Source organism: Watersipora subatra, unplaced genomic scaffold, assembly GCF_963576615.1.
Source record: "Watersipora subatra unplaced genomic scaffold, tzWatSuba1.1 SCAFFOLD_66, whole genome shotgun sequence".
NCBI classification, from domain to species: domain Eukaryota; kingdom Metazoa; phylum Bryozoa; class Gymnolaemata; order Cheilostomatida; family Watersiporidae; genus Watersipora; species Watersipora subatra.
This window is the reverse complement of record NW_027045280.1, coordinates 545,586-567,190: the sequence shown is the minus strand read 5'-3', so window position 1 is coordinate 567,190 and position 21,605 is coordinate 545,586. Positions and strand designations below refer to the sequence as shown.

At 34.1% G+C, this 21,605-nt stretch overlaps 1 protein-coding gene across 1 annotated transcript; it reads left to right on the top strand.

Annotated features, from left to right (window-relative positions):
* Positions 1-1,257: 1,257 nt before the first annotated feature.
* Positions 1,258-19,258, top strand: LOC137410119 (atlastin-2-like; the record flags this gene model as incomplete). Its single annotated transcript, XM_068095701.1, has 10 exons — positions 1,258-1,452; positions 1,800-1,925; positions 2,575-2,733; positions 3,227-3,337; positions 3,604-3,745; positions 13,986-14,095; positions 14,556-14,672; positions 14,816-14,952; positions 18,127-18,285; positions 18,362-19,258. Coding segments are annotated over 10 exons (1,923 nt in total), but the record flags the coding sequence as incomplete, so codon positions are not given.
* Between the last annotated feature and the right edge of the window lie 2,347 nt (positions 19,259-21,605).

Sequence of the window (21,605 nt, the reverse complement as noted above, 5' to 3'; positions counted from 1 at the left end):
TAGCAACTGTCTGCATTGCACCAGCATTTACAGTGCACTAGCAATCATCATCCTCAATAAGTGATCAAGTATGCGATCTTCTACATTGTGTCAAGTTAGCATGTTTTCTTAGATCACTCTCTGCACCAGCAGGAAAGCTGTTTCTTCCTGGCCATTTCTGATTTTCAGAAAAGTGGTAAGCTCTTTTGAACCAATAAAAATTAAAATGCAGTAATTTACAGTAACATTATTAGCATTAAAACGTTTTCGACTTTTCTTTGCTCTACTTGCTATATGTACCAGGCTGGTACTACCAGCTCAAGTCACCTTACTCCAAAGGCATGTAGGTACTGTGTAAAAAATAAGATTTCAATTTTCTTTTCGATGGTAATTAATTGGTCAAGTGTGCAAGGAGCCACTTTCGAAAACTGCATCGCTTGGCCCTTCGTGTCAAATTAGGTTGAAAAAGGTTTTAACCAGACCCGCTAAATGTTATAGTGAAAGGAAAGAAAGAAACTGATGTGATAAAATCTTAGTGATAAAAGCTTGAAATTCAGTAAAATAGCTAAAAATACATACATGTACTAAAGCTTACTTTTAAGCATATGTTTAGAGAGCTGAACCTGTTTTTGGTGAATTCAAAGTTTAAGTTTTACATACATTTTGAACGTAAGAACTCCTTACCGTTCATTATGCATTTGGTACACACCTTATGATGTTGCATTTTATTGCAGATCATAACCACTCAATATAGACTAAATAGAATACAGTTACTGTATACAACTATAGTTAATAAAGTTAACATACTATTTTGTTACTAATTTCAACATGCGCAACATTTTTATAAAGTTTTGACAGTTTTACTAGGGATTTTTGCATTGTAAAATGCAATGGTTTTTATACCAATACATAAAATTTTTTCACCATATGGTGCCAATATGGAAATAGATCAACATCGTATCCTAAGGGTGCATTGTATTTTCCAGTTGCGACTGACCTGTTTCATATATTTAGGCATTCCGCTTTAAAACTAAATTTGAAGAATTTTTTTTTAAGTAACTTTTGCCCGGTATAATAGGTTAGAAACCTGTTTACGCAATGGTGAGTTGTCATCTTCTAAATACATTTGTAGCTCTAGTTGGATAGTTATGTTTCTGCTGGAAGTAAATAATATTTACCAGTTTTATTTCACAGCAGGTTTTTAACACATATATAATAATTGAAAAACTTTTCAATAAAACATTAGCATGCCATTTAATAATCACTCTTCGTTTACAGCAAAACCAACAGCTGGTAATAAAGCTAGAAGGAGATAGACCAAGCTATGACTTGGAAGCATTTGAAAAGATGCTAAGAGGAGGATATATTACAGAAGATGCTAAGGTGTTTTTGATCTGTATATCTGGAACGTACAGGTCTGGTAAATCATTTTTGCTGAACCTCATGAAGACGTACCTTGACTACTGCACAACGGTAAGAGACATTTTGCTATCTAAACTAAACTGTGACAATAACAAATAATATTAAAGAATCTAGTAGTTCCTGATGATTCTCACAGCGTTTTGATACTAATACATTAAGATATAATTGTTGAATATCACTATAATCAATATTTCGTCTGTTGTCTAATGACATTAAGATCTTTTTATTCCTCATTCTGTTAAGTTAGTCGTTGATGTTCTTTCAACTTTTTCATTAACTTTTGTATTTTTTTTCAGTGATTGTTTTAATATTTTAATGTCAAATAAAACAGCTATAAATAGGTTGATAATCTAAAATATATTAATCAACATGCATTATAACAACTGTTGTTGTTTAAGCATCCAACTGAGGTTGGTTGGAAAAGTGCAAAAACCATACCAATAAAAGGCGGACACTGGGCTGGTGGTGAAACAAGTGTAACACATGGAATTTGGATGTACATGTACCCAAAACTTATAGAACGGGTATGTTATATGACTCCAAATACACATTTTATGAAATATATTGTTATTGCCTCACTTCCTTTCTGCAAGCATATATAATTAAAGACTTCTCAGTGACAAAATCAGTTGCCATTTTTAAAGGGTATTAGAGAAGCGTGAAAATGAAAGAAAAGCTCTTCCTAACTTCATAACTTCAGAATTTTGTAACAAATATTTTGCCAAAAATTAAGTGCTAAAAGGCGTTGTTTTTAGTGTAAACATTTTTTTCAACTAACCATGTCAATAACACTAAAAAATAGCCCTATAAAATGAGTTTAAATCATCTCATGAATGATTGTTTCTGATTAAAACAAGTTGTCTACCCAGTAATAACTTTTTCGAATGCAATCATCACAAGTTTTGATGTTGCTATTCTTGATCAAATTAATGCACTATCTGTTAACAGCAATGGTCATGTTCCAATTTAGTTATTTCTCTTTTCTATGTCAGCACAAAACCTAGGAAACAAATTTAGTAAATATTATTTTTATGGTTATCAAACTATTTTCATTACATGTGCAACTATATAAGTATCTGATTAAAATACAATGATCATAAACTCTCAGTTCCTTTGTAAACTTGAGTAAACTTTGTGGTGTTATTAAACATAAGGTTGTGTTTACTGCTACAGAAAGCCATCATCTTAATGGATTGTCAAGGAACTGCCGATTCCATGAGAAGCAACCCAACCTTGGATAACCTGATTCTGTTTCTTGGACTGCAGTTGGCAGATGTACACATTCTAAATGTTAACCAAAGTATGGGAGCAGATGCTATTTCTCGCCTCAGTGTAAGTGGAGCTAGGTTCTTGCATAGATCTTTTATGTATTTTGCAATATGCAGGGCAGTTCTGCAAGTTTCATTGTGCTGAGTGACTTGGCACACCTCATAACTTTTCACTAGCATCCTAATGGTAGTCATCAGACCAGACCAGGTCAGTAACAGTTGAGTTGGAGGCAAATCATTGTCCTTCCTACAACTGAGTTAGCCAGGATTTGTGTCTGCCATAAGGTGGACTCCCCCAGAACTGGCAGGCATACTGAACACCATTTCATGTCATGAACACCAAGTAAAGGTAATCAAAACACAATTCTTTTTCCAAGAAAGAGAATAGTTTTGTTGAGGTGATATTTTAGAATTTAGGATAAAAAACAGTCAACAGTTGATAAAATAAACTGTGAACAAATCTAATTTTGATAATATTCTTCTCTGTGTTGATATGCACCTTTATTGCACTCTAGACTTTAAATTATCAGTGCATTATCCTTACTATACAATTTCAGTTGTGTGCATTTCATGCTGATGAAAATGCAACAGGAAGTATTTTCAAAAGAAACATAATCTTGGTGAGAGATTGGAGAGAATCACATCGACCGATGCAGCTTGATGACCTGGTAATTATAATATTTATATGCTATTTGACTGGCAGCTTATCAGTAAAACTTTTGATAATTCAATAAATCCATGTATGATGCGAAAAACTGAAATAAAGGCCGCAGTGTGTCACTTACTTTAGATTATAGTCAAGCATACTAATCAATATTCAAGTATAATGTGATAGTTACAATTTGAAAAGATATTAAAAAGAGCCAGTTTATAGTATCTGCTAAAAATGGTAGTAATAGAGGTATATAATAATCGTTTTTATTGTCTTATACAGATAAACAAGACACATTCTGAGGCATTGAAAACTGAGGCAGAAGGAATTAAAAAGGCATTCAAAGCTTTCGAAGTGGAAGGCCTTCCGCATCCAGGCTTTGCTGTTGTCAAGGCATCTGAAAGGTCAAACATCACTTTGGGTGGTAAGTTTGGAATTAGTCTAAGCATATCTGTAATAATTGCATGATATTGACTAACTTGGTATTGATAAAAATATTTCAAATTTTGTTTATATGCAATCATAAACCAGACAATTACACAAGACAATGCAGATATCGCAGCTAGCCACTCTCTGTAGCAATTATCCTTTTGACATTAGCTGACTGGTGGAGAAGCTGAATACCTGCAACTACTATTTACTCTCATCACTGCGCATAAAAAGAGCAAGTTTGATATTTTCAAATTATATGTAACTAGCTTGTGTAGAAGAGTTTATACTAGGCTTTCAACGGTCAGTTTCAAGGATGTGGTCTTTTCCCTCATCAAGCTCTACTCCAGCTTGTTGAGAGGAAAAACTTTCCCACTGGTATTGTGGATTACTGATGCCTAACTTATAGCATATGCTTCCATACACATTTCCACACCCACAATGTAGTCATGCTGCTCAGGGTATGCTAGCTGTTTGCATCTACTTATGATGCAAACAAATGGTGGCTGATGTATCCATGCGCACTGCACTCTACATGCAGGATTGTTTCTAGAGTGAGATATCTGTGTTTTGGATTGCTTCATTTGAGCACTTGCTTCCATGTCGCCAAGATTAGAAATCCTGTATGAGCTGTTAGATCCCTTTTGTTTAGTTACACATGTGTTTACCAGTTACACATCATATACCTGCAAGCGGCAATCAAAATGGACATTCTGGTGTACCACTCAGGTTTTTTATCATCCTTGAATGGTTCCTTTCTCATAGCATTTGAGTGAAGTTTAGCCAGAAACCTGGCTAAGGTAGCCATGGAGATTGCTTAGGCTTTTATGCTCTGTTACTTTGTAATGTCTGCGGTACGCTTATATAGATTTTGGCACTTTTGTAGTAAAGTTTCACCTTTCAGTGTCAGACTTGAGGCTGAGTGCTTCACTCTTGAACCGCAGCTTGCAAGTTGCTTTCTGATTCCCTTAAGCATGCTCCAGTCCACCTTGTTATGGCTGCTGGATATCTTATTATCAGGAGTGCGTAGGCAGTTATCGCTGTGATTGAGCTACTGGCATTTACCGCATAACGCCTAATTGAACACCGCCTTTATTTGAACACCCTCTCTATTTGACTGCCACCATGACAGAAGGTTCGAAAAATAGTAGACCACCCTTGATTGAACGCCGCTCCTATTTGAACGCTATTTCTTTTTGACCTATACTATTTAGCACTCTTAATCATTACAAACTCAAATGATTAAGAGAAAAGTGTCCACAAAAATGAACTAATACTGACTCTATTACATTGATCACCTTTAGGTCACCCATTGTTTCTGTTTGAATAGAAGTTCGCTTTTTAACTTCACGTTGAGACAGTTAAATATGTGATTGCATGTATTTTTGCTCAATCCTGCCCAACCCTGAAACCCTAGAACACATTGTTATTATGTAACACCCAGCTATTATAGTTGATTAACAATTGGTTAACTAGAGAAAAAAATAACCCAATAACTTAACCATGAGATTATTATAAAAACCAGTATTTACAAATAATATAATTAATGCGGTATAAAGCCACATAGCTACTTTAGGATTTTCATTCAAACTTTATTGCAACACCATCAAAATATCTACTAGCTGTATCAGTTTAATGGTAGTTTTTTAAAAATGATCTTGATACTTAAGTTTGCATAGGAAAAGGTTAATGCATTCATGATGGAAAATTTGAGTCTAAAATTTTGAGGCTATTGTGATGGCATGTGGTTTTTTTATTAGCGCTAGATGTTTCTATTCAAAATTGCATCGCGGAAAGTTTTACTGGACCAAAAATTGTTTAAATGGTAATATCGACTAGCTCAGCTGTGTAGAAGTTCAAGAAGGTTGAAATCGGAAGACATTGTAGCAGGTATTGAACAGCCAGAAAAATATGAAATGGTTCCAAACAGACGCAACAATCAGAACGTAACCGGTCAAGCAAACCATGTTAATATTTTTGTTTTAAAAATGTAAAAACAAGTTTTAAAAATTTTTTATTTTTGTTTCTGCATGTATTATGATTATGGTTTGTTTATGGCACTTGTTGTTGAGTATATATTTATAGCATTTGACAAATTGTTAGTAGGGAAGTGGTGACGAAATGGGTCACCTCACCTAAAAGGGATTTTGGAAAAGAAGCTATTGGCGCGATCCAAACATAATTATGCTCATCATGTGGTAGACTAGCATGTATAAAACACCAATAATACACCATCATAGATGTTAATAATTAGGAGCTATGAGCAGAATTTTTAAATCTGAAATGTGGCCTATATTACCTCAACTACAAGATAATATGGTTCGTTTATAAAAATTAAGAAGCAATGATTTAGTTTATAATAAGAATTGTATTGAGTAGAATAGGGAACATACTTATTATGAATATTAAATGTTACCACACTTTTCAAGCAGGTTTGAAGTTTAGAAACATACGAGACAGTTAATTAAAAATAAATAGCCATAGTCGAAGATGTTCAACCGACAATCATTGTTGGTATTGAAATAAATTTTGTTACACTATTTATATAAAAAGCAATTTATCACAACAATTATGTTATGAAAATATCAACTTACATGTTTAAAAAGAAAATCATGAAATATCAACATCAAAACAGAGATTGTCACCAGTTTTTGACCTCTGCTGATGAATGCTGGTTCTGGTAATTTCATGACGATATCACACATCTCAACGGAGCTGGTATCCAAGTGGTCAGGAGACAGAAAATGCTGACCACTGCCTTTGACGAACGCAACTTGAGCCTTTTCATTTTTTGACATATTTATTTGTAGCAAATTTCACTATAACATGATCACTGGCATTGATAACTTTTCTATCGTCACACTCTGGCTCATCCAGTATGTCATTCGTCGCTTCATACAATGGAATGGGTTCATCATTTAACTTGCTGTCACTCGCTGGTGTAGGCGCAGCTCTTTTATGTTTCATTGTTTTGGGTATTACAGAATCATTAAAGTAAGAATCTCCGCTTTTTTTGTTACACCTCTAGTAGATCTTTTTTTTTGACTTGCTTTGGGCCTATTCCATGAATCAGTGTATTTACAGTTATTTTGCTCAGCATACTCATAAGCCAAGTCTCTGAGATTAAACTTGGTGAGACCATGTAATTGTTGTGAAGTCTTTAGTAGATACAGCTAACGATCGTCTTTCAAATTTTTAGTAAATACTTTATTTTTTTGTAGAGCCAGCAAAATAATTTGTTGTGACACTATTCTGATTGTTACATTTTGTAGCTGCTGGGTAACGCTGTAATGTAGTTTTAAGTACAGTGCACCTTCAGCCTACGATTACCCCAATTTTCAATTTTTCCACGTTACAAAGTTGAACAAGGAGAGGTTTTCGCCTTATCATACCAATTATGTATCACCATACGAGTTCAAGAAAATCTTCGCCTTAGTTCAAATTTGGCAGTCGGTGTGCTTATTAGGTACGTCAAACTAACAAAGATGCTAAGTCTAGAAAAGTTTATCACCGGCTGTGTAATAGACAATGTTAAAGGTGCATGAGCTATTTTAGAAAATTTTTGAGCAGTTGTCAAAAGCAGATTTCATTGAATAAATTTTTATTCAAAATAAGTGTCGAAAAGCAAAGATGATAAAATTGAATCTAACAAAACGCTAAATGTGAAAACGCACTAGAAGAAGTGCTATTAAATTAAGTTTTTTAAAAATAATTTTTAATTTCAAGTGTTTAATTTACTGATGTGGACTGGTACATAAAAGCAACACTGTACAATGTATGTGTAAAATATCATTATTTATCCTATTTGTGTGTAATGTTTTCATGTTTTAATCATTTCATTTTATGTTTCATTTCATTTTATGCTTAATCATGTTTTATTCATTTTATTTTATATTTTATTTCTTGTTTAATCATGTTTTTGTAGGCAAATCTGTTTTTACTACTTTAAATCCAAATCATCGTATGTATGTAACTCATATATTAAAGTAGCCACTCAAGACAGTTTACACATCCACATTACCTTTGAGAACTTGATAATGTCCTTCCCTCTAGGAGTCTAGGGAGTTGATTTTTGTGCTCATGTTATACAAGACAAACTACCACCTTTTCTGGATCTTTTTACAAGCATTACCTAGCTAGCAACTGTCTGCATTGCACCAGCATTTACAGTGCACTAGCAATCATCATCCTCAATAAGTGATCAAGTATGCGATCTTCTACATTGTGTCAAGTTAGCATGTTTTCTTAGATCACTCTCTGCACCAGCAGGAAAGCTGTTTCTTCCTGGCCATTTCTGATTTTCAGAAAAGTGGTAAGCTCTTTTGAACCAATAAAAATTAAAATGCAGTAATTTACAGTAACATTATTAGCATTAAAACGTTTTCGACTTTTCTTTGCTCTACTTGCTATATGTACCAGGCTGGTACTACCAGCTCAAGTCACCTTACTCCAAAGGCATGTAGGTACTGTGTAAAAAATAAGATTTCAATTTTCTTTTCGATGGTAATTAATTGGTCAAGTGTGCAAGGAGCCACTTTCGAAAACTGCATCGCTTGGCCCTTCGTGTCAAATTAGGTTGAAAAAGGTTTTAACCAGACCCGCTAAATGTTATAGTGAAAGGAAAGAAAGAAACTGATGTGATAAAATCTTAGTGATAAAAGCTTGAAATTCAGTAAAATAGCTAAAAATACATACATGTACTAAAGCTTACTTTTAAGCATATGTTTAGAGAGCTGAACCTGTTTTTGGTGAATTCAAAGTTTAAGTTTTACATACATTTTGAACGTAAGAACTCCTTACCGTTCATTATGCATTTGGTACACACCTTATGATGTTGCATTTTATTGCAGATCATAACCACTCAATATAGACTAAATAGAATACAGTTACTGTATACAACTATAGTTAATAAAGTTAACATACTATTTTGTTACTAATTTCAACATGCGCAACATTTTTATAAAGTTTTGACAGTTTTACTAGGGATTTTTGCATTGTAAAATGCAATGGTTTTTATACCAATACATAAAATTTTTTCACCATATGGTGCCAATATGGAAATAGATCAACATCGTATCCTAAGGGTGCATTGTATTTTCCAGTTGCGACTGACCTGTTTCATTTGAACACTTTTTTCTATGATGCTTTCACTGATTTCTCTATCATGGCAAAGGTTTGGGTCAATTTGCCTTTAGTAATTCTTTGGCATTGTATCTGTATTAACCTACAAAAAATATAAATGACTGCATACATTGTTTTAAGCCCAACTAACTTTGATTTACTTATTATTTATTTTCTATTTGGTAATATGGACCAGTCCTGCTTTACCCTGATTCTATTGGTCGAAACCCATACCCAAACGCTTTTTGTAATGTCTCAAAAAATTTAATTTATCAAAGACTATATAGATAATTTCTTTTTTTTCACACCAATGTGTACAACTACATTGATTAACATATACAGAACTGTATCAACAGCATAAACTAAGGCACTCCCTTACCCTTATTTGTAGGCTGTAAAATGTACAGAAGATGGTAAACATTCACAATATCATTCACCTCTTTTGAATCACGAAGCACATGTGACTGAAATCAATATGGTTGCCTCATGACCTCATATCCTGTCATGTGACCTTACCATTATTTACGTAGAACATTCTAAAAATAGCGCATTCTGAGGTTCCCCATATTACCCAATAGTTCATAGTACCCCACTGACCCCTATTATATAAATTATAAATTTGCGTATATTTGGTATATATAGCATATTGCTTGATAGCATGATTGCGGTAATCTGAATTCGGCTTACAATGAATCAACGCTTGTAACTCTTGATCTATTGCACTTAAAAAGCCAGTTATGGTTGCAAACCTACTAATGAGTGCAATGAGATTTTATCCAACCTTATTAAATGATGTTATCAAATAAAAATATTCCTTCAAATGTATATTGAATAAAACAAACTTGAAAGCTCTGATAATTTGGCAATGTATGCTGTAAGATAATTGCTGGTTGGTTTTAAGCAATAGATAACAAATGGAAAAGACATGTATTAGCTTCTTCATGCATGTATATGTAAAAAGTTAAGTACATCAAGCTGGAGGTAAGCTGGCAAATTTATTGCCACCTAAAGGGTCAGTGTCGCAAGGCCAGAAGGACAGGGCAAATTACTGGTGGCATTTGATTGGCTTTTGAAAGAGTTAAATTGATTTTCTCAACATTTGGTCGAAGTGTTTGAAAAACACAAAACCATCATTTATTGGAGCATCAGCTCTTAAAGTGACGAGTGTCACTTTAGGAGAAAAGTTAAAAAGTAGAGCGACATGCATTCAAATACAAGTTTCACGGTATATGAGCTCAATCCTAGATCAATCATATCTCAAGGTATGATTGCATAAATTTAGGCTCATGCATAATTAAATAAAGAAAATTGAGTAGTTTTATTTTCAATGTGTATTCAATATCAGTATTTGTTTTTGTCTCTGTGTTCAGTTGTAGCGAGTAAAATTTAGCAATGAAAAAATCTGCATGGCCCTGGAATCATTACTTACAAATTTTATATCACAAACCTACAAAAGGCCACATTTAGCCACTAGTCTAAGAAGTTTTTGTTGTTTTTATTTAATTTGTAACCTGCTATCATTATCATGATATCAGGTTACAAATTAAATGTTTACTTTTTGTTATGGATTAATACTACCTTTGTGTTTGTTTTTCTAAAAATATTTCACAAGAAGCTAGTTCAATTTTCATTAACAATTTTTTGATTTGTAATCTTTTAATGTGCCTTATCAAATTTCAAGTTTCGTTTGTTCGAAAAGCATTCGTAAGAGATTTGAGAGCTGAAAACTGTTCAAATAAAAGTTTCTGAAGTGGAAATGCCTCTACATTCTCTCTCTATTTAGTCAGACGCAGTACCTGCATGAGCTGCACTGTTATTCGTTTGTACCAGCATCGTCATATTCAATTTTTTGATAATTAGTTTTTACTGCAACAGTAATTTTTTTCATGCACACACGCCTACGCACTCATCGTTATTATTAATTCAACATATTCATGGTTTTTTTCAAGTTTGTAAAAATTGTATCAGTATTAAATGATTTTCCTTGTAATCATTGTAACAAAACAGATTTTGCATAGCTATGATCGATTTTCTAATTATTTCGCATTTGAACATTTTTGGAGCAGTTTTTTTCCACTAGTTATTTTACCTTCACAAAATACTTTTTTGTGTAATGGCGTTTAAGCGTTTGAATGGTAAGTGTTGCTAATAGTAAATAGAAATAAATTTTCTGTGGAAATAATTTTTTGATATCAAGGCAACGTCAAGCATTCAACTAGTATAGATGTAAACAAAGTACACTTATGCTTTAATATTTAGAAAATAAATATATGAGATTTAGTTAATAGTTTGGCACACTGTCAATTGAATATGATGAGGTGTTTGCGTGCACTGCTTTACCATCACTTGCTTTTCCTGTTTATACTGCCCTGATTTCTAGGCTTTTCCTCCTCTTCGAGGTCGATTGGTTGTCTTCTGTCAGTACTGCAGCTGATCAGTCAAATTTATGCCAGTTTGGTGGCTGGCTGGTCTGTTTTCTATCGCCTTGCAGCTAGCCGCTTATATATACTCCCAGTCTCGGCTTGGTCAAGTAAGGACGGTCAGCGTCTCTCTCTCGGCTCAGTTGTGTTGGGCCGCACTTCTGCCGTCTGGCCAGCTGGTCGTCCAGGTGGTACTAGGCATTGGCCTAGGTCATCCATCAATTTTTTTCTCCTAATAATGGTTGTTTGGGTTTATCATGTTTAATTCAGAGGGTCAATGAGCTAGACCAAGAACATAAAATGGAAAGTTTCATGCTCTAGCTGTTGAAGCTATTGCTGCAGGATATCCAGATCTGATTGGGTTGCCGTCTATGGTGGAAGACTTCAAATGAAGCCTTAGCTACGTCGGTCCAGTGCTGTGTGTTTGCCATCATGATCAATAACTGGTTGTGCTGTCTGGTTGGCATTCCAATATCCGGTTGAGGGTATCTGTCATCTGCTAGACAGTCAGGATTTTAGCTGGGTCGAGTTCTCCTTTTTTGTGGCCTGGGGAGGTACTGTAGCCGACCGATTGGCTGAGTTTTTGGTTGAGCTCAGAGTCAGCTGGTATCCTCCACAAATTATAGGGGTAATAAGTAGGTCACTACTAAAAGATATTGACAAACAACTAATAAAATATACCAAAATAAATCTATGGAACAACACAAAGGTAGCAATACATTTCTTCAAAATAATATATGTATCAGGAAAAAGCAAGCAAACCTACATATATCACATTTGATGTATGTGAATTCCTTCTATAATCCAAACACTCTAAATAAAACGTTCTATTTTCCAGCCAAACATTTATAAACTATGATTGATATTAATTCATAAGAATAAACTATAGAAAAATCCAAATCTGCACTTAGTGTGGCTATGTCAGCTCGCGAAACCGCAAACTGGTAACCTGCGAAACCTAAACCAAGTGTAAGGAAAAAAGAAAAAAGGAAAAAGTTTTGCTACAAACCAGTGACCTCTTATAACCTGTACCATTATTAACCCTTTTAATCCGGCTGGCCTATATTGTGGAATTGCCTTTCGTATACTATATATCTAAATTTCAAAGTTTGCCTTTAGTTTTCTGTTGCCCCTTTATTCAGTTATAGCTATAAAAATTAAGCATTGCAAAACCCGTGAGACACTATTATAGTTGAACTCGCGACGATTGTACGTAATTGCAAATAAGTTTGCAAACATGCACACCTAACCACAAACCTAAGCTGTTCCCAACTTTGCAGTGTCATGTTATCTACTGTTTACTTACCAGGATTGAGGGTTACAACCTAATTGGATATGTAATTTTATGATAAATTAATGTTACCTTTTGTGTTTGTTTTTTTTTCAGTATTGCATAAAAACAATTTTAATGTTGTTACTTCTCTGCTTTAATGTGAAACTTGTTGTGATAGTTCAATTTTAATTGTTCCGTAAAAGTGCCACTGTAATGTCATAACTTTTATTTTCATTTTCTGGTTACTGCATAAGGCAATCGCTAGATATTCTAAAACTAAAAATTGTTAACACAGACATTCTTGAGTTATACTTGCCTCTACATTTTTTTCCGGTTCAGTCAGACAAAGTTCCCTTGTGCAGGCCACTGATGTACTGGATTTCTAGATCTTACATTTACGTCTGTGCCAGTATCGAGAAGCACCGGTATTGTCGTATTCAAAATTTTGATGGATAGCTTCTTCAGCAACAGTAATCTTTTCAATATGCAAACTTCTGGGTATTCTCTTATTGTTAATTCAACATGTTCGAGATCTTTATCATGTATTGTCAGTTCATTGTAATTGTATCAGTATCAGTTCACTTTTCATTGTAAACATTGTAACAAAGCAGACTTGATCTAGCCATTACTTACTAATTATTTCACATTTAAACACCTATACAATTGTTTTGGATTTTCTCCTAATTTATTTGAACTGCACAAAACACTTTTTTTGTTTAAAATTTATGGTGGAAAATGCTACATGTGTTAGAACATTTTTTTTCTTTCCAAATTTTTTTATTACCCAGGCAATGCCGGCATTTGTTTCTCTGTGTACAATAAATCCTGATGGCAGCTAGTTCAGCATTTATATATCATTGTTTATAAAGGCTGTTTCCAATTGATGACAAAAACGAATCAAATTAATTTGTATGTAGGGCCGTACACTTGAAATGCTACTTCATTTCGGTAATTCTCAAATATCTGTTGTAATAACTATAGTAATATCGGCTTCCTTCATTATTGTAAGAGTTTTAGTTGGATGACATCTCAAAAAGGTTGATACGAATTGTTTTGAGAAACCATATTATAGAGCTACTCTAGTTGTTGTACATTATGAACTAGTGTTTACCCACCGAGGTTAGATTTAATCTGTATAACCTACAGGCTGTTGAAATTGTATAACTTTTAACTTATTCCGTTTTTTGTTGAAATAACTTTGTATTGTTTACCTGTAGAAGTGTAAAACTTGTAGATTATAGTCAACAATTCAGTTTAGTGTTCTGTGCATCAGCACAAATACATGTAGCTATTCAAAATAATTTTATTTGCTTCTTTTAAAGTCAGTTAGTAGATACCTCATATTCGAATATTGCCGGCTTTTTGCGTTTAATGGTGCATTTACAATGAAGCAACTTGTTTGTATTTGGTACTTTTAACAGATGTGGATCCAGAGTTTCTTGTAGCGGCTCAGCAACTATTTAAGAAACTGGTATTTCAGCTGTCATCAGAAGCCACCTACAACTGCGAGGAACTTCTCAGTCAGTTTAAGGTCAGTTATGTACTGCAGGTATTCCTACAAAGTAAATAACCCATTACAGGAATGTTTACGTTATACAAACAGTAAAATACATATAAGTTGCCTAACCTGTTTTAAGATCTTTTCAAACTTACCTTTTTAGCCATACAAAAAGAAAAAACTATGTAAGTTTTTAGTTTGTCAGCTGTATCGTCACTTTTGTATTATTAGTTTGTATCTACAAGCTTCGTATCTACAAGCTTATCAAAAGCTTCCTCCTGTTTTTAATCAATTTTAAGGCTTTTTTAGATTATGATTGTAGTAATTTTACAATCACCTATTGGGTTATTGTTATGGGTTATGTTTTTAGGCTCTGTAGAATGTTACCAAAGTAAGTCAGTTTACCATAGATGATGTTTCTAGCTTGTTGACCTGCGGTATAAAATATTTCAATTTAAATTTAGCTCCCAATATTATTTACTTTCTTTCGTAGTTCTTGTCTATGAGAGCTGTAGGAAAAATTAAAACTCCAAGAGAAGCTTATGAGGAATCTTTAATCAAAAGCGTGTTTGAAGAAGTGATTCGCTTCTTTGAAACTGAAGTTGCGCAGGTAAAAATCGTCATAAACACTGCAGTACAAGTTTGTTTAACTTTTTAGTTGTGATTTGAATAATAAAACACTTTTTATGATATTTTCATGATATATTTGCAGGCCATGTAGATATAACGCAATGGTTGTATTTTGTATTGCAGCTCCAGCATAAGAGTGAAAGTGAAGACTTGAGTCTGCCACAAATGGAAACAAGTATTGAGAATATATATAAAGCAGCTCTACAGCAGTTTCAGGACAACCTCAGCGTTAAAAGATGTGAATCTGAGGACATCAAGGCGTAAGTTTTTGGCAAAAACTTTCAAATCAGATAATTTGAACTCTATAAATGCTATTAGCCTCTATTTGACCGACTGCATTACCATCTTTGTGGCAGTTTTGGTTTTGAGAGCTATGCGGGAAAAATTTGCGCATGCAAAACTGTAGCAGTATTACAGTGATTCCAGCTCCATTTATTTGCCGTAAACCCTTTAATTAAGCGTCATGGCGTTCTATTTTTCACTCCTTTCTGTATAATTACAGTCAATCAGAGGTTGCGTCCAAATAGAGGCTGACATTTTATTTTTCAACTGGCTCGTCCAAGTTTTAGAAAGATAAATTTGGCACTTTTTCGGGCAAGGCAAATGTCGCCTATATTTTGCCTCTCTTTCTGGTGGAGCGATATTAAACCTTTTAGATGCAAAAAATCTGTTAACTTACCTTCAAATTTTCAAAGATCTGTTAATAAATATGCATTGAGAATTAAAGAAATATCTCAACCAGTTAAAGATCCAAGAATTTTAGAAAGATAAATTTAGCTCTTTCTCGAGCGAAGCAAATGTCGCCTATATAAACATTTTGGGTGCAATAAATCTGTTAACTTACTTTCAACTTTTCAAAGATCTATTAACAAATATGCATTGAGAAACCGAGAAGTATTTCTAGCGGTTGATAAATATTGCTTGCAATTAACATGCAATGATATTGTAGCCTGTGCTCCGCCTTACAATGATATTATAGCCTGTGGTCCTGATTTGCAATTTGTTGGAGCTTTAACTTTTTATTTTGCTCTAAATTTTAAGACATTTTTATTTAATATCTAAATTTAACTATGTTACATAAAACTCATTACGCTCATCGAAATGTTTGCTACAGTTTTCAGCTAAAACTAGCTTTTTATGTGCAATAGAAAAAGAGTTACAAGCATCGATCAATTTTAAGATCTGATTACTACAATGATGTCATCAAATAAGCTGTAAACGTGGAAATTTACAACTTCTATAGTGTTAATCCATCAAATGCTGCAAATATGTAACAATATTTCAGAATATATCACATAATATATTACAAATATTCCAGAACAAGTTACTTAAACAAACTATACTTATATATATACTTATATATACTTACCTTAAAATATTTGCATTGTTTTCTCGGAAAGCTGCGTTCTGATTGTTGCTTTCGATGGAACGGACATTTTCTGGTTTTCAAATACCTTCCACAATGTCTTTTGACTTTAACTCTTTTTCTGCACTGCTGAACTAGTTGATTTTAGAACCTAAATAATTTTTTGGCCGAGAAAAACTTTTACACGTTGCATTGAGCGCAGATGCAAAACGTAAAAGTTTTGCTCTGGAAATGTGATCACTGGTTTAAAACTAGTTACTCATCTACCATCGTAAATGCAAACTGTTTTTATATACATATATTTGGAAGTATCAAGATTGCCTTAAACAAGGAACTAATATTCCCCTCATACAGTTATTAGTCATTTCTATGGTGTTGCTTTCAAAGTTTTTACAAAAAAAACATGAAATGCTTTAGAGCTAGAAAATGAGAGAATTGATTTTTATTGATGTAAATGATCCATTACTAAAACGATTGTGTAGACACTTTTCTACTGATCTTTGATACTGTGGGTTCATAAAAATCAAAGGCTGTCAAAATGGCATAGATGAGACGTTGAAATAAAGGGTGCAGCATTATTTTTCAACCCATTTTTTTACATTGGCGGTCAAATAGAGGTGGTGTTCAGATAGAAGTGGCGGGCATCTAGAGGTTTTTATAGATATATTGAAAACAATCAAAAACTTTACTTCTATGATTAAAGTAACCCTAAACTTAATTTTATGAATTAATTCAAGTTTCTTTAGTATGGCCAAACTCGTTAACTCATCATTAATCTTGAAAAACACTTACATGTATGTTAAAAGTAAATACCTTGGTAGTGGATTTTGAATTGATCTTGCCTGAATGACTTGAACTTGTTTAAATTGACCAATATCCATAACACGTAGCTAATATAAAAATCACATGTCAAGGTATTGTCTAAGAGCATGACTGTTTGATGCAATTGACAGTATAAAGTTTCTAATTAGATAGCCTGGATATAGACTATTTTAGGTTGACTAGCTATTAACACTGATGCTATTTGTTCCATGCTAAGAAATCATCAAAACAATTGCTTTTAATCAAGTATATTCATCGTACATTGACTTTCTTGAAGAATATATTTTATTATTAAATGGGAAACAGAAAGTCATTAAGATTTAAGCATTAAGAAAGTATACTCTTTCACGAATATTCATTAGTGCATGACTTTAGGGTGTTAACTATTAGATTATATTGTAGATGCCAAAGATGTATTTTTGGTGCAGTTGGCATTTGGTGTATATTTAGTGGATTTGAATTTCTATGTAGTAATTCAAATAAATTTGATAGAAACTTTCAATTTCCTACCTGATATACTCTTCTTTAAAGAAACTCTTGAAAAAACTTAAGGGGACAGAACTGATTGATAATAGGTCAATACGAATTGTTGAACTAAACATATAAACGTTTAGTATAATATATATAGACGATACATTTTGATATCAATTTAAAACCTAAAATTGCATTAAATACAATATAAATTAATACAATTAAACAATATGGCCCAATAAAAACTGCGCAACTAAATATGAATAGTTAGAACTAACTATGAAACAGAAAATTGTATATTTACTGGCATTATATATTAACGGAAAATAACTCCTAAAAGAGCGAGCAAATTCAAGTCGTATTGGCTAACTTTGTAAAGTTGTAGAGTTGATTAAAAGATCATAAAATGGTTTCCACTGTGTTTGCACATCTCAACTCCACAAAAAATTAAAGCGTATATGTTTACAAGTTCTACAGATTAATACTATTACAAATCAGCAACAATTAATAAAGAAATGATTTAACACACTAACTAAACCTTGGCTTGAGCTCTGTTTCGTTTAAGTTTTATTCTTGATATATTGCAGATTACCAAGTGTACAACTTAGAAAAAAATGTTTTAATCACATTTATATGTAGTTTGCTCTTTGCTGTTTGATACGTCATTTTTTTATGATTGTCTGTCTCTGACTATAGAATTTCTAATGGGTTTTTAAACAAAGTGTAAGAAGATTTTTAAGCATTTCGGTTGTATAAAATTTTTCTTTGTTGATAGTGACTATCGAGGGTATCTGGAGAAAGCATATAAAAATGCAAGAATTAACGTTAAGCAGGCATTTGAGGTTACAAATCTACGCAAACAGGTTGATGGCTTGACAATTCGTGAAGCAGAGACTCGTCGCAAATGCCGAGAAAATGAAGAGAATGCTCGCAGGTACGTTGAGCTGTAAAAAATTTAAAAAGTTTGTATATATGTAAATAAAGGCTTGTAATGGTTGTGTCTATTTTAGGGCAAATGAAAAGGTGAGAGAAGCAAATCAAGAACTGAAGAAAGCCAAAGAAGACTGTGAAGAGCAGCAAAAGCAAAATGAGAATATAAAGCAAGCTTTGGAACAAGCAAAAAGAGATGCTGAAGCTGTTGTAGCTGAAACAAAAGAAAAAGAGCGACAAGCGATGGAAAACTTGAAGAAAGTTAAAGACGACTATGAGCAGCAGCAAAAGCTTGTTAAAGAAGCATCTCACAATCAGGAGCTCAGTCAAGCAAATGAAACGATATGGAAGTTAAAAATAGAACAAGCAGAAAATGATGCTAAAGTTGCTGCCGCAGCAGCAAAAGAAAACGAGCGAAAAGCAAAGGAAGACCTGACGAAATTCGAAGAACACTATAAGCAGCAACAACAGCTTGGTGAACAAGCAGCTCATCAAAAGCAGCTTCGATATGAGGAGATGGTGAAAAACGCTAAACGTGGTGAACAAGATGCTAAAAATGCTGAAGCTAAACTACAACAAGAGGCAGAAGAACTTAAAAATACATTAGCATTGAGAGATCAAGCCTTAGAGATGCTGAAAGGAAAAGTAACGAAAATGGAAGAACAATTCAATAAACCTACTTCCCTCAAAGAAGGGTTTAAATTTTTTGGAAGATCTCTCAAGGGATTTTTTGGTGGTTATAACTAAACAAAAGTAATTGATTTGTAAACTTCTGAATGCCTTCACTATTCATATGTTGATTGATTTAACAAGAAAATAACATAGGAAGATAGAAAAATAATTGGATTAAAATATTGCTGTTGTCACAAACAATATATGCTTCTATAAATATGTTCACAAGCCGAGAGTATATATCTCTAAAATATTGTTTGGAAGTTGTGTGTTAGTACTTGAATTTCAAAACTGTTACCTGGATGCTGCTGTTTTTACAACAGGAATTGATAGTACATAGTTTTGCTGTTGTATGGCTTGTTTATTACTAAATAGAATAAATACATTATTATATACAGTGTAGCTACATTTTTGTAAAAATATTTTTACATCAATCTAAAATGCTTGTGTTTTTAGCTTGCAAATAATTCAACAAATGATTATTAAATTCAAATAAAGAACTCTCACTGGTATTGCATTTCACAACTAAGCCTAAGACTAGATTGGATTAGTACACAAAAGAGCTACAGAAAATCATTACATGAAAATATTGTATACATTTTTTTAACAGTCTGGTTGTTTTACTGTTTGACAATGTGAAAGAGAAAAGTATATAAACTCACTGAGCATTGGCAAAAAGGAATGGCTAATCCCTGATCTTAACTAAACTGCAAAAATCCCATTTGGCCGTACTGAAAAAGCTATCTCAAAACAAACCTGATTTTGGTGCAATTACCATTTTGGTGCAATTAACATTTTGGTGCAAGTAACAACACTTGAATTAAATATAAAAAATTATAAAATGTGAGTAATCAAACTCATAAGTATTGCATAATTACCGGTGCTGATGAAATTCATTGAAGTGTTATGGCAAATCGCCATGAACAGAGCCGGAAGAATCGGCCAAGGGCTTCATCTGGCCGGAATTTTTTACCATCAGAGAAGGCTCCGTCAGTGAGGAGCCGGTTCAATCAACCAAACGATAAACAAAAAAGAGGTGGAATCTACCGTAAGAACGATCATTGTAAAATAAGAGTGTTATGGATAAGCAGAACTAGGACAGGCTCTCTGCATGATTGTTAATTGTATACACAGTAATGTCGGGCAAAAGTACATATGGACCAGCAAAATTAGACTTGCCCCTTACATTCGAGTTTTTGAACATCAGGTAGCTGGCACTGCTTGGCACGAGTACTTCTTGGCCAGCGGGTTTTTTGAGTATCGGATTTGTTGATACGAATTTCATATTTAAATATGCTAAACATCAAAAATATCTTGAAGTTAACAATGCAATTGTAATTCTATTTAGTTTATTATTGGTCACAATTTTTTATCAATCGAAACTTGTGCTTGCAGCGTTAACAGGTGGGTCGTTAAACAGTTGAAAGCACAAAACGCAATAGACCAAGTTTTTGTTCACTCTGCTTGACGGATCCATGTACCAAAACCTGAACTAGCCATTCAATACCTGAACTCACAAGATCGAATTGCTCAAAATTTCTATTCACCAAGACTCGAAAGAAGATAAAACCACAAGTTCAACAATTTTTATTACCTGTGCCCAGCACTAATGCACACACTGGGTTTATGTATTTATATATGTTTATAAAAGATATATTTTCTGGTGATCAAAGACTCTGTGTGTTTATTTATTTACTCTTTATTATGGAAAAGTAAAGGGAGTCGGCAGTTTCCTCTACACTGATGGCAGCAGTGAGACCGGGGATCTCATCTCCAAAAAAACAACCCCGTGTACTGGAAACAGTACAATCTTTTTTTAAGGTTGGTGAGCACTTGCTTGAGTGAGTCTGTGAAAAGAGGATCCCTGTACTTGGTCGGCCATGTTGCACGAGCAATGCTACCAACAGTGTTTAGCAAAATTTTTCCCCTATGATGGATGGCCAAGGCTCAAGCAGAGTAGCCCCGGCCCTGTCTCACCAGGTCAATGCACCTCAGAACTCGAGATTCAGAGATGTCTAGCATTTTATCAGCTGGTTCCAGAAAGTGACTGAAGCTAATGCCTACAGATAAGAGGCTGGCCTGCTGCACCTTGAAAAGGCCTTGAAGTAAGAGGCAGAAGACTACAGACAAGCTGTCAGCATAGAAGCCATTTTTGACACGCTCCAAGCCCGGTTCAATCTTCCACCCAGACAGGCTGGCTCCAAGCTAAGAAACCTGAGGCGAGCCACTGCAGCCTCACTCCATGAACAAGCTTGCCAGGTGGAGAAACTGCTTTGGGTGGTGTACGGAGACTCACTGCTACCCTTCCAGGCTGACATGGCCAGGAAATTAAACTGTGGCTAGGCTAGTCATTCCGGCCTACATTCTTATTGGTCATGCCGATGGCTACCCTAGTAGAGGCTGTGTGCACCAAGACGGATTTTTTCTAAATTGAGCTAGAGGGCCGAGGAACAGCTGGCGTATAGGCCATAAAAGAGGTGCCCAATAAAATGACCACAGTGGTATCAAACCGCACATTCAGCCAGTTGGCCCAGCTTGTACCGCAGCTGATGTTACAGGTGCAGTAGCTGCAACAAAAAAAGAGCCAAACCCAGGGGAAGAAGAAACAGAAGCTTCTAGTGTTGGGTTTTGGGGGCCCAGGCATGTGTGTTA